General features: G+C 45.4%; 1 protein-coding gene across 1 annotated transcript in view; it reads right to left on the bottom strand.

Annotated features, from left to right (window-relative positions):
* The window catches only part of LOC144099388 (glutamate receptor ionotropic, kainate 2-like), a 298,135-nt gene that overhangs the window by 64,837 nt on the left and 220,798 nt on the right, over window positions 1-12,500 (bottom strand). Inside the window, exon 11 of the mRNA XM_077632637.1 lies at window positions 2,983-3,356. Within this exon, the coding sequence (XP_077488763.1) occupies window positions 2,983-3,356 (374 nt within the window). The remainder of the gene's footprint in view (window positions 1-2,982; window positions 3,357-12,500) is intronic.

Here is a 12,500-nt window from a genome sequence, read left to right on the forward strand (position 1 = left end):
CTGTACTGTTGTTGAACCACCTCAATTTCGAGGGCGCATGTTAACCTCTTGCGCGCAAAATGCGCCCATAACTTATCTGACTTAGACGCGCTGATAACGTATGCGCCCGTAACCTGATTTACCTTTGCTTGGATTTCCCGGGTTCGAACCCGACCGCGGCGGCTGCGGTTTTATGGAGGAAAAATGCTAAGGCGCCCGTGTGCTGTGGGATGTCAGTGCACGTTAAAGATCCCCAGGTGGTCGAAATTATTCCGGAGCCCTCCACTACGGCACCTCTCTCTTCCTTTCTTCTTTCACTCCCTCCTTTATCCCTTCCCTTACGGCGCGGTTCAGGTGTCCAACGATATATGAGACAGATACTGCGCCATTTCCTTTCCCCAAAAACCAATTATTATTATTATTATTATTATTATTATTATTATTGTATTATTATTGCTTGGATCACGTCCAACCTTCTCGAACAAAAATTCGTAATATTGGAAACTTGTAAGGTACTATTACGAAAATATTCAAGGTAATGCTCATTTCTTCGGATGTGCAAAAAATTCTTTCGTTTAAAGTATTTCCATCGTTCGCATCGGGAAGTTAAGACTGCCTTAGAGAGCCAATGGGGAGCTCTTTCGACAACATGAAGAACGTTAGTAGCAAAACAATGCAAGCCTGCCGATTTCACATCTGGAGCTATATTGAGAGTTATACCGATGTTTTACAATACGTGAAAGAATCGTGTTCGTAAATTCTTTCCCGTTCAAACATGCTTTTGTACAGAACTTCTGGGTATGAGAAGCTTTACATGTTTACTGCGGAGTTAAAATGAGTTTTTTTTTTGCAAATAGTCTGTTTTCGCTTGTTTGGCCAACGGTGTTCAACAGGATCGATGTTTTATCTCGAAGACTATTTATTATGTAAAACGGGGCCGGCGCCGTCAAGCAGCTTTCACGGCAATAGCATTTGCGCTCTTATCTCAAATAACGCACCTCTCTATACCACTCTATAATGGCCAACCCCAACCTTCCTGACATCCTGCTCTTACAAGAACCACGCGATACCCCCTATCCTCCTTGCTTTAATATTTTCTGGATATCAGCCGGCCCTCAACGACCCAGGCATCGTCGCAACCATGATTCTTCAGCAGTTGACGGGGATGGAAATTTTATTTTTTGCGGACCAAACTATTAGCAACATATTACTAGAAATGCTGCCCATCCACCTCAAACGTCGCCCCACCCTTCCTATCCACCTCCTTGATATTTTCAGTAAACCCTCAAACATCCCTTACTCTTTCTGTGCTCATTTCACTTAGTGTGAAAAAAGCACCCATCCCATAATAGTTTTGCACAGGATTAACAAGGTCCATCTGCACCCTGTGTCGACGCTCGTATCTCCGCCGAAGGCCACCGCCTCTACAATATACTTCAATTGCGCTCCCTTGCCCTGTTTAACTACCCATTAACTTCTACCAGAACAGGTAAATAATGCGCCACCGGAACTTCTCCTTTTTAAACCCTTCTAAAAGGCGCACTACATGCCGTGTGGTCCAACGTATACGAAACTCCAGGCAGCGACAATTGTGTCCTCCCCATTACCATCATCATAACAGAATATGCTCTGCCCTTTTCGTACAACTCACCGGCCGGCCTTCGGTGCACACTCTCCTTAACATGAACACCCCAAAACTTTTCTCGTTGTTAGACGACGAATTCATGCCTTACATTCCACACCACCACGCTTAATACCTCCACCGCTGCCCCATTTATTAACGCGTGCCTTCTATCTCTTTCAGACAATCGACGAGATCATTTGCGCAGGTTACGTTGAAAGAGCCAAAATCAGGCGTTACGGGAGCGCATCAAGTTCCTCAACACCCAGCCACAAGAACGCCTCAAGTGCTGCAAGGTCAATGATAGGAAAGCAATAATAGATAGATAGATAATGAGGAGGAGGAGGGAAAGGCAGAAGAGAGAAGGAAAAAAGGCATAACACACACACGCACAATGCTGTCACAATTTGTCACTCAATCCAGTCGCTCTCAAGTAGGCAAAGAGTGCCTTGTATGCCTTGAGGGCAGTAGACTGCTGTAGCCAAGGACCGAGGATCTTTTGCTCTGTTAATGGGCGAGGATCCAGGCGGTCCAGGGCACAACACAGTGTATGTCTTGCACTCGCAAATGCAGGGCACTCGCGATGCGCTAAACCGGAGGCGTAGCATGGCACGGACGTGTCCCCTTCTGCGGCATCTTATTGCTCCTTTCCTGAGTAAACACGGCACAACTCACACGCCCTGACGCCTTCTTCACATAAGCTCTTCTCATGAATGAACTGCGGTAGCCGGAGCAGTGTTTTTACTGCTGGCCTGCTGCTCAGTAGCAGAATCGGTAGCCTCTATAATATCGTGGCGGGACAGAAAGACCATGTAATTACTGAAATATGTATGTATTAGGCATTGCAAAGGCCCAGCCATCCAAGACACAACATCCAATGCCCAAGCCGATTGCAGTGCTGCCAGTACTTCCTCCCACGTTGGCTTGTTCTGTAACCTTCACTGAAAGAACTAGAACTCCCTCATTGTCAGATAATATGCGGCAACATTCCGGAGATGCCCCTTGCCGACGCACTTGTCTCCTGTCGTCCTCTCGGGGTCTTGCATTGGGAGCCCAAATTATTCAATAAACCTTGTCGTTTCGTCTATTGCAACCCTCCACGACATTTCAAAAAAGACAGGACGTCAGTGTAGCAGAGTATGTTTTAAAAGCTCGCTCAACATCAGCACACCACGTTATAAAGCCGCTGGCACCTGCTGCCCACTGTGCTTCTTCCTAATGTGTCATTCAGATGTGTCACAGAGCTAATAGCTCATACCGCGAGAATATTCAGGCTGCATGAACAGTATGTTTAGTGCTATTCCGAGAGCAGAGCAATTATGTTTTTCAGCAGCCCTTATCTAATTGCCACACAATGGAGACACTTTCCGCTCCGGTCTCACCTGGGATTCAGGTCCGAGCCCTGCTGCATGAGCGATCCGATGGCGAACCAAAAGCGGTTCGTTATGTCCAGCTCCTTCTCAATCTCCTCTGGATCAAACACGGCGTCACCAACGCGGAGCAGCGCGAAGCGGTTCTCGAACGGGCTGAACTTTCCCAGGAAGCCGTACCAAAGACTCAGCGCTAAGTACGCTGTAAGCATGTACAACCACACGTCCACTGAGAACGGCAGCAGGAAGGAAAAAAGTGGCGGGTCGTCCAGGAGCGGCTTGCGGAAGAGTATGCTGATGCCAGTGTTCATGAAGGGCATCGTGAAGTCCACCGCCTGCTCACGCGCGTAAGTGATAGTGAGGTCCACGATGGCCATGTCTGCTTCCTGCGTAGAAAGAGATCACGAAGGCAGAACACAATTAAACGAGTTTAACAGCTGCCGGAAAATACTTGCCCGTTAGTGTTACGGACAGTTGCGCACAACAAAGGTGGCCAACCAGATATTGTAGCTTTGAGCGGAAAATCGTGATGCGCATGTGCGCGACCCCCAATGATGCATAAAGTTTGAAATATGCTGAACGCTAAGCACACGGCTGAACCACTGCTTGCATGGAAATTTTCTGTGTCCAACATTCTCGAACAAATTATTGAAAATTTAAAAAGTGTAAGGCACTGTTATGGAAATATTGAAAGTAACAGTCCACTCTTCTGATATGTATCAAAATCTCGCTTTTAAAGTTTTTCCATCAATCGCATCGAACAATTACGACTGCCATAGAAAACCAATGGGGAACTGTCTTGAAGGTAGCAAGATCGTTAATAGAAAACCAACATGGTAGACTGACGCGGGTGATCTGAGGATATATTGAATGTTCTGGTGCAAGCTTACGTTATATGAAAACACCGCGTTCATAAAAGGTTTCCCGCTCAAAATATATTTTTTGTCCAGGATTCTTGAGATTGACTTCAAGGACATCTGTAGCGGCGCTGGCATCGCCAGCAGCGCTGATGAAGACGAAGCTTGGAGCGCGACTTGGCTCGCGCTGATCAGAAATAACGCTTTCGCCAACCGGCCTTGCGAGCACAGACGACTGCCCACTCCGCCGGCTCACCATCCGCGGCTACCGTAAATGTGGATCACCAACCACATATCTGCCCGCAAAACTTAAAAGCAAACAGCGCTATCCGCCATGCTGATTAAATGAAACCTCTTGCAGTGAACTACCAAGACCACAGTTGTTCTGAGAAAGGCACGCAACAATTCACATATTGCGAATAGTTATTAGTATTTCTTGAGGATGAACCACGAGCAGGCACCCAGACACTGATGTCTTGGACGGTAGTTAAAAAAGGGCTTTAATGCGTGCATTCCCCCCCCCCCCCACCCCCCGCAATATGGAATGCCAAATGTCCCGGCGCGCGTCCCATGGCGAGCACTGCCTGTTTTCTTACTCTTCGCTTCGGAGACGATGAGCAAGATTTAACAGCATTTAAGACTTGTGAATATAACTCGAAGTGCTGGTTTTAGAGCTAGATCTCTACTCTTCGGGATCCAACTTCTGATTTCGATGTGGATGAGACAATGACCTTCAATGTCTCACAAGGTCAAACTGAACTTAACTGCGTGGTGGTATGGCCCAAGCTATGGTAGTATGACCACGTCATCACATGAGTATGACCATTGGGTACCTCACCTTTGACCTCGACCTTGATCTTAACATTTGATTTGCGCCATTGGGCGCGACATCGACAATGACCATCAATGCCTCACAAGGACAAACCAAACAAATGAGGGGCGCTGTGGCCCAAGCTATAGTAGTATGACCAGGCTATCGTATGACTGTCACCGTTGGGTACCTGATCTTGACATTGACCATTGACCTAAACGTTGGCCTTGACTTTGCCATTTGCTTTGAGACAGTGAAGAGCATGCTTAACAGAGCTTTCGCTCGTATAACTAGGTTCAAGTCACTTTGAACCCTAGCCATTATTAATGCGAAAGCACTACTTCACTAGCCATCCTGGAAAAGCCGATGTCTCTGAATCCTCCCGGATACGTGCAGAAATAAAATAAATATTGCCGTGACTTGGTTTCGAACCTGCAGCGGCCTAAACATATCAGCTTTGCTGGCCACTCCACGAGAGCACCAGGCTATTGCTGCAGGCGATCACGAGCTGTGCATCGCACGTCGTCTTCATCAACTTCCATCTATGCACAAAAGTTGTGAAAAGAATTAAAACGTCCATAACTGGCTCAATGGGTCAGTGGACACTTGTATCGAGCTTTGAGCTACACAGCGGGAGTGACAAAGATGTGCACTGCTCGCGTTTGCTTTGAGAACGCTTGGGGAGAAACGCGGCCCCGAAGCAATAGGCCGCCGGCGTTTGTGTTTATACGCGTTGGCGCTGAGAACGTTGTCGACATCGTAGAATTTGAGGAAACGAAAAGCGTATAAATGGCTCCCAGGGTGACTGGGCACAGAAATCGCGCTTTCACTCGGTGGCTCAGCGACTAGCCCGCTCGGCTACTAATCCGAAGTATCCGAGCGCAAACCCGACCGCGGCTGCCGTGTTTCGATGAAGCCAAAACGCAAAGGCGCCCGTGTGCTGCCGCGATGTCGGTGCACGTTAGAGATCTCCAGGTGGTCGAAATTATTCAGGAGACCTCCACTACGGCACCTCTTTTGTCCTTTCTTCTCTCAGTCCCTCCTTACGGTGTGGTTCAGATGTCCGCCGAGGCGTGAGGCACATACTGCGCCATTCCTTTACCAATTACCAAACCAATTACAACGTGGCGTTGATGTCCACCTGCAAAAAATTGTTTTCGGTCAATATATAGTGCTTAGCAATAATAAACCGCTGGCAACCAAAAAACAACAAATTGGCGTTGTCGTTAATGTGAATCCCGCTACTGCCAACTCTAATTGCCAAGAATTTTTTTAAATTTTCTTTGCAAGTCACCGTGATCGTCATCAGTCATCGTTGATAATGCGAAAGCATTTCTTGTCTCTTGAGTACTGTGTACAGGACCGGTCGGCAAAGCGTATCCACTGGAATTGCCTATCATTTATTATTGGGGAAATTTTGAAAATAGGTAATAAATAGTTACCTAATTAACATGAATAAATAATCAATTCACAAATATGGTTATTTAAATTAGCAATAATTAATCAGTTGAGGCAATTATTTTGTTAAATTAGTCATTTTATGTACAAAATGATCGGTAATTGAATTCAATATTCAATTAATAACCGAAATGATCACTTGGATGAATATTTATTAGCGGGATTAATTATTCAGTTCAATTAGTGAATTACTATGTAGTTTTATCGACAATTTTATCGAATTGATGAATGAATAAATTATTTCATTCGTATATTGGTGGGCTTACTAGACGCTCCAGCAACGGGGCCCATTTCTTCGAATGTCGTAGAACCGAAGTTAGAGCGAAAACACGACTTAGAAACGGCAAAGGCACAAAGAAACGAACACGCAGCAACCTAATCGGCGGCAGTAATAGAAATGTTTTCGCATTGCTGCACCTAAGCATACGGAAGTGCACCCTTGGAATTTTGTTTTTACTGTAGTATTGCTTACCGTAATTATCTCCAAATTTCTGTTTGCTCTGCGTTCGCCTTGTCCTCTCAGCACACACGTGGGAATCTCATCTGCACTTTCCTTCCGTAGTTCCTGCACCGGATCATTAATGTTCTGCTCTACGCATTAAATATATCGACGAAATCTATTTACTGCTTTTATTCCATTTTGGTTAAACAGAAGGAATTAAGTTTGAGCGCGATATGCAAGCAATGTCATTTTATAAGGGCGGAGGCTATTTTTGAATTACTATCTTTCGAATTTCATAAAAATGACTGGTCAGACTATCTTATACTACTACAAGACTTCTCTCAAGGAAAATAGAAGGTCCTGCTGTCTTCTTCCCGTTGGAGATCCTATTCATTCTAAGTGGTTGGGTGGATCTGACAGGAAGAATTAGTAGCTCTTACTCATCACGTTTCTCAATTTCTGGGGTCTGCTATCACCTCCCTTCGACGTGAACTAAATTCGAGGAATTCAAAAATGCGGGCTCCATAGTAAATCGATATAGCAACCCAATTGGTGATTGATTGGTGATGTCATTATTACACCGAAATGGTGATTAATTGGGGACGTCACTTATATATTGAAGATGTCAAATTCATATTTTCATTGGTGTACCTCAGTTCAATCTCACTCATATCAATTCTAGTAAACCAAACAGCTAACGCTTGTTACTTGAACGTCTTCCAGACGGTGGCGGCATCTTTTCTGAGCATGCAGAAAATTTTGATATTCTGCTACGAACTTAACCGCCAGTGCCAGCAAACTGCTTCGCGGGAGTCATCTCGGGTGGAAATTGCTTCAGAGCGCGGATTTCTTCTTTTTGAGGTGGTTGACTACAGTATTAGCAAATTCTGCGGATCATCATACCGGTGTGCCCAAAACATATGTAGCTCAATAATACCTATTATAGATTAAACCGATTGCTCTATCATGTTTTTCTTGTTCTTGATTTCCGCACCAGCTGCTTCGCTTTTTATTTATTTTCGTCAGCGGTTACTTGTTCCGCGCAGACAACATATAGAGGAAGAAAATTTTAATCAGTGATGACGTTATAAGTGACCCTATGAAAAAAGCCTTTGTCTCGCTGTTTTTGGTAATCGCGTGGGTGTAAGGCTTGATTTAAGTATTCGATCCAAATCAACTTGTCCAAGTTTCTGCTAAAGTCAGCCGCGCAGCTTTGAAGAATGACCGCGATCTTTCGTTCCTAATTTTTCCAATAATTCTTTATTCATGAAAGTTCATGCATTGCGTTGCAAGAAAGGCAGCTCATTGCGAAAGTTCGTTGTTTGGGCTTGACCCCGCGGGGAACCATTCATTCTGTAGTGTCTGAGTGGTGTATGTAACGTTGAGCAGCAGCTAGGCAGATGAAAGCCCAGAACGTTCCGTACTCTCAACGATACTATTTAAAAGTGCGAACATTCGCTTCTTTGTAGGCCAATGTGCGGCCTTCCTTCGCTCGGTTCAGAGAGCTTCCTATGACGCCCCTCTGGAAAGAACATTCGAAGCAAGTGGGGTTCTGCATATATATTCGATGAGGAGGAGTAAGCGAAGTCCGTGAGGGCATTACTCCCGTCTTTCTGCGTGGAGGCGTCGACGGGTCTGTATTTGGCGATTTCACTGAAAAGTGAGCGACCGAAAGACAGGGTCTGTGCCCTGAGTGATGGCAAATATATTACATACGAAGTGTGTCTAGCGCCCAGCTGCTTAGGCGTGGCTACGGACCCGTTACTGCTTTCGTAATCAGGGCAGAGAAGTTTAGCTTCTCTCGGTGTTATCGGAGTGTGGCTACCATAACACCGGCTATCTACGGGGAGGCTGACGGCATCCCTCCCACTCGCTAGCATGTCCCGTAAGTGCAAGAGAGTACACGAATAGCTGAAGCCCTTCGGCAAACGCCGAAGAAGATTGCACAGTACCCATTAACATCGTTGAAGGGTCAGCGCGAGCCTGCAATGTAACGCCCACAGTGGAGGGTTTTCTCTCTTCACTTGCCATTCCAAAATTATGTGCAGACGATAAGAGTAAGATAGAAGAGGGTTGCCATATAAACCAAAACACGGGACACGGACAAAGACTTCAAACGCTGCAGGTAGTACGTGTTGAGAAAAAAACCGCGATATAATGCTTGCTAGGCGCTGATTATGTTGATAAGTATTCAGTGCACTAGTCTGGAATGTCACGTGATGATATTTCCGCTTCTTCACTTTGCAGATGCGAAACTACCTCACTTGTGCGGTGAAATAGACGGTTTTTCATTGGTTTTACAGGAAGCCTAGGAGGCATAAATAATATGAGCGTGTTTCCAAGTTGTTAATGCCAAGCTGAAACTGTTCTCCAAATTCGACCATGAACAGTGTGAACATTCTCGTTCATTAATTATTTAGCCTATATGATGGCTACTTTTCTTTGCCAGCTGGACGCAAGGCATTACGTAGTAGGTGACGACAATGCAGCAACTCATACTGTCGGCGTTCATGACAGGGAGAGGTAAAGCAAAGAGAGAGCATGGCGAAGGATGAAAGTACATGGGTAACGCAGGGGGGGGGGGGGGGGGCGCCAATGAAAAGGCAGAGGATAATGCAGGGGTGAAGGAGAGAAAGGCGGAAGCATAAGGTGGAAAGTGGAGAAGTTTTATGGTTTACGCGGTTTCGACGTCCCAAAGCGACTAAGGCTATGAGGGACGCCTTAGTGGAGGGCTCCGGAAATTTCGACCGCCTGGGGTTCTTTAGCGTGCGCTGACATCGCACAGCAGACGGGCCTCTAGAATTTCGCCTCCATCGAAATTCGATCGCCGCCGCCGGGATCGAACACGCGTCTTTCGGGTCAGCAGCCGAGCGCCTTAACCACAGAGCCACTGCGGCGGCTCAGAGGCTAGGAGAACGGTGCGGCGAGGGCAAGCGAGTGGGGTCATGCTCAGTTTGCGCCAGCTGTTGCGTACGCACTTCCTAAACGCATTTACTGATAGCTGTCATGCTTAGAATGTGCACCGCACCCAACTGCACGAAAGTGACTGTTTATAATTTTTTTTTTTGACGGAGTAAAAATATCTGGAAAACAACATCAGAGTCAAACCAGTCGACATGTCTAATATCGATGCACAAACTGGGCGTTTTCGAGGATCCAGGTCTTAGAAATCAGCGAGCGTCTAACATTGGCTTGGATTATTCGCGATGCAGAGGCTTAGAACTCGCGCAGGGTTAGCTCAGTTTTTGCCTTTGGGACGGAGCTGCACTTCCTGTGGAAGTTTCCTCATTCTGAGGACAAAAACACGCTATTGAAAGGTACAGAGTTAAGCAAGATGGTTATCCATAGTAAATAAACAGCAAATAAAATGAGATGGCGCTCTGCTCGTATTAGAGCCTTGCCCCTTGTCTTTTTGGCGCTCCCTTTGTTTGCTACGCTAATCAGGACTTTCCAGTGTGGCTGCATGCTCTAGCCTAGCCTTCTTGAAAAACATTTTCAGCATGCCAAAGCAGCGGTACGAGAAACGATGTTTACATCAGTACAATAGCATGTCGGGTAACCGCGGCACTAGATAAAATTGACGATACCCCACGGTGCATCACTCATCGAGAGGTACAACTAAGATTAACAGAAAAGCCTTCCTTGGCAGTCAAGGTCGCAACCACCAGTATATTACATTTCCTCAGGTTCAGTGTGCCATTGTACTCTCTGTATATATAACAAAAGGCACAACTGGCACAACAAATATAACCACAGATCGACCGCTAATAGAGTAATGCTTTTGAGAATATGGTTCAGCAGAACTGGAAATGTACTCATAAGAGTGGCGTACGTTTTGAGACGCGCTAGCTTCAGCTCTCATCGGGGTCATACGTAACTGCCGCGTCACCCATCTCAAGAAAAGTGACAAAATGTTATCGAAATAGCGTTTGCAGACCAGTCTGTGAGCAGCACACGGGACGTGTTAATTGGATGACCAGTGACGGCGTCGAAAGGTGCTGAGGCTATGGCGTCGGCAAGCGCTCGCTTTCTTTGTAAAATATTGGAGCCTGCTGAAATTTTCGTAAAAGATGTGACGGCAGCGGTACCCACCTTTGAAATGACATGCATCGCTACGCCGAGAAACTGGAGGTCTGTTGCGAAGAGCATGATATACATGGTGAAACAACTGTACAAATATCATGGCCTAAAATGAAAAGACAACGTGACAGTTTTCACTTCGGATTTTTTCTTGTGTTTCAAAATGGCCTTGGTGCTCTCAGTATGGCCCCTGCGTCAGATTCAAATGAACATTGGAGTGCAAATAGGATCACAAGAGCTTTGATTCGCTAATTATTTAGCTACTTTTCACAGAGAAAAAACTGTTTTTATCTATTGTTGAGTACGTCGGTACTACAAGGGTCAGTCAAAAGGGACCGATGGGAGATGCGACCGGCAAAAAAAAACAACAAAAAAACAGGATATGTTGCCCTTTTCACTTAAGATTGTTGTTCATTTGTTTTAAGCAACTGGCTTATGTTTATCTTAAATTCGGTTCATTATTGCTGCCCAGAGTATCCTGGTTGGAAAACAAATGAAGAGCCTGACGGGGCTCATTTTGCAGTCACACGGTACAACGGTCTTCTGCATTACAGCTCCGCAACCCTCCTCAATAAGCCGGCAGTCAGACTGTGATCAACGAATGATCGTTTAACATGGAGGGTAACACAGCACCTGCAGTCTCTATGATGCCAACAAAGCAGCAATATGAAATGTTTCTTTGTATCAAGCCAGAAACTACAAATATGCGAACGAGCATGTACCTTGTGAAGCGTACACGCGTTCTTTCAGGTTGATATGTGTGTATTATCTCGGCAGATTTACAAAGGGTTTGGCTTCATGACTAAGATCTGCCAGTAAACGCTAAAAAAAAAAACACGCACGTCAAGTTGCCGCACAGAAAGAAAATCAAATAAAGATACAATAAAAATGCGAATAGATTCTTATACACTTGTATATCCGTAAACATGTTGCAGAAACAAAAACACTAAACAATCGCCAGTCACGTTCCCAGCGCCCTTTTCCGCCCAACTAGGCCAACGTGCACAAAACAATTCCAAACACGTGACCGTGTGTGTGTGTATTTAAGACTCGTGAAAAAGCTCAAAGAGAGGTTTATTTTTTTAAAAAATGGCAGTGGCCAGCCCACGCTACAATTATCTAGCCTCGAAATCTACATGAGCCAACGGGGAGAAAGTAAGAGAGAGTGTCCTCTCTGAATCAGGTGTACGATTCAATTGTCGGGGTCCTAGGATGCAAGGGAAGACCTGAAATTTATAGAGGAGTCGCAAAACCGCTAGCTGCCTGCATATACGGCGCCCTACTACAGGTATATCCTGTCGAAACATGGCAATGAAGCAAGTGAACAGCAGTCTTATTTGTCCCGCGTTAATCTCAGAGATATTTGGTGGAGCAGTAACAAATTGACAGTAAATCTTAAAAAAAAACTTGACATTGACAAAAGCTTACGCGAAAAACTTCGATCCAGGTTCTCTGTGCCCTAATCTTTACTTAAATCGACGGAAGCACCGTTTTCTTAAACCTCTAATTTCTGGTATAAGTCCCAACATGCGGTATGACTCATGTAACAGAGTTGCGTAAAGCTGAAGCGACAGACTTTTATCCAAGTTCTCTGTGCCCTAATCTTTACTTAAACTGACGGCAGCACCGTAATCTTAAATCTCTAATTTCTGGTATAAGTCCCAACATGCGGTATGACTCATATAACAGAGTTGCGTAAAGCTGAAGCGACAGACTTTTATACAAGTTCTCTGTGCCCTAATCTTTACTTAAACTGACGGCAGCACCGCTTTCTTAAACCTCTAATTTCTGGTATAAGTCCCAACATGCGGTATGACTCATATAACAGAGTTGCGTAAAGCTGAAGCGACAGACTTTTATCCAAGTTCTCTGCGCCCTAATC

Source organism: Amblyomma americanum, chromosome 7, assembly GCF_052857255.1.
Source record: "Amblyomma americanum isolate KBUSLIRL-KWMA chromosome 7, ASM5285725v1, whole genome shotgun sequence".
NCBI lineage: Eukaryota > Metazoa > Arthropoda > Arachnida > Ixodida > Ixodidae > Amblyomma > Amblyomma americanum.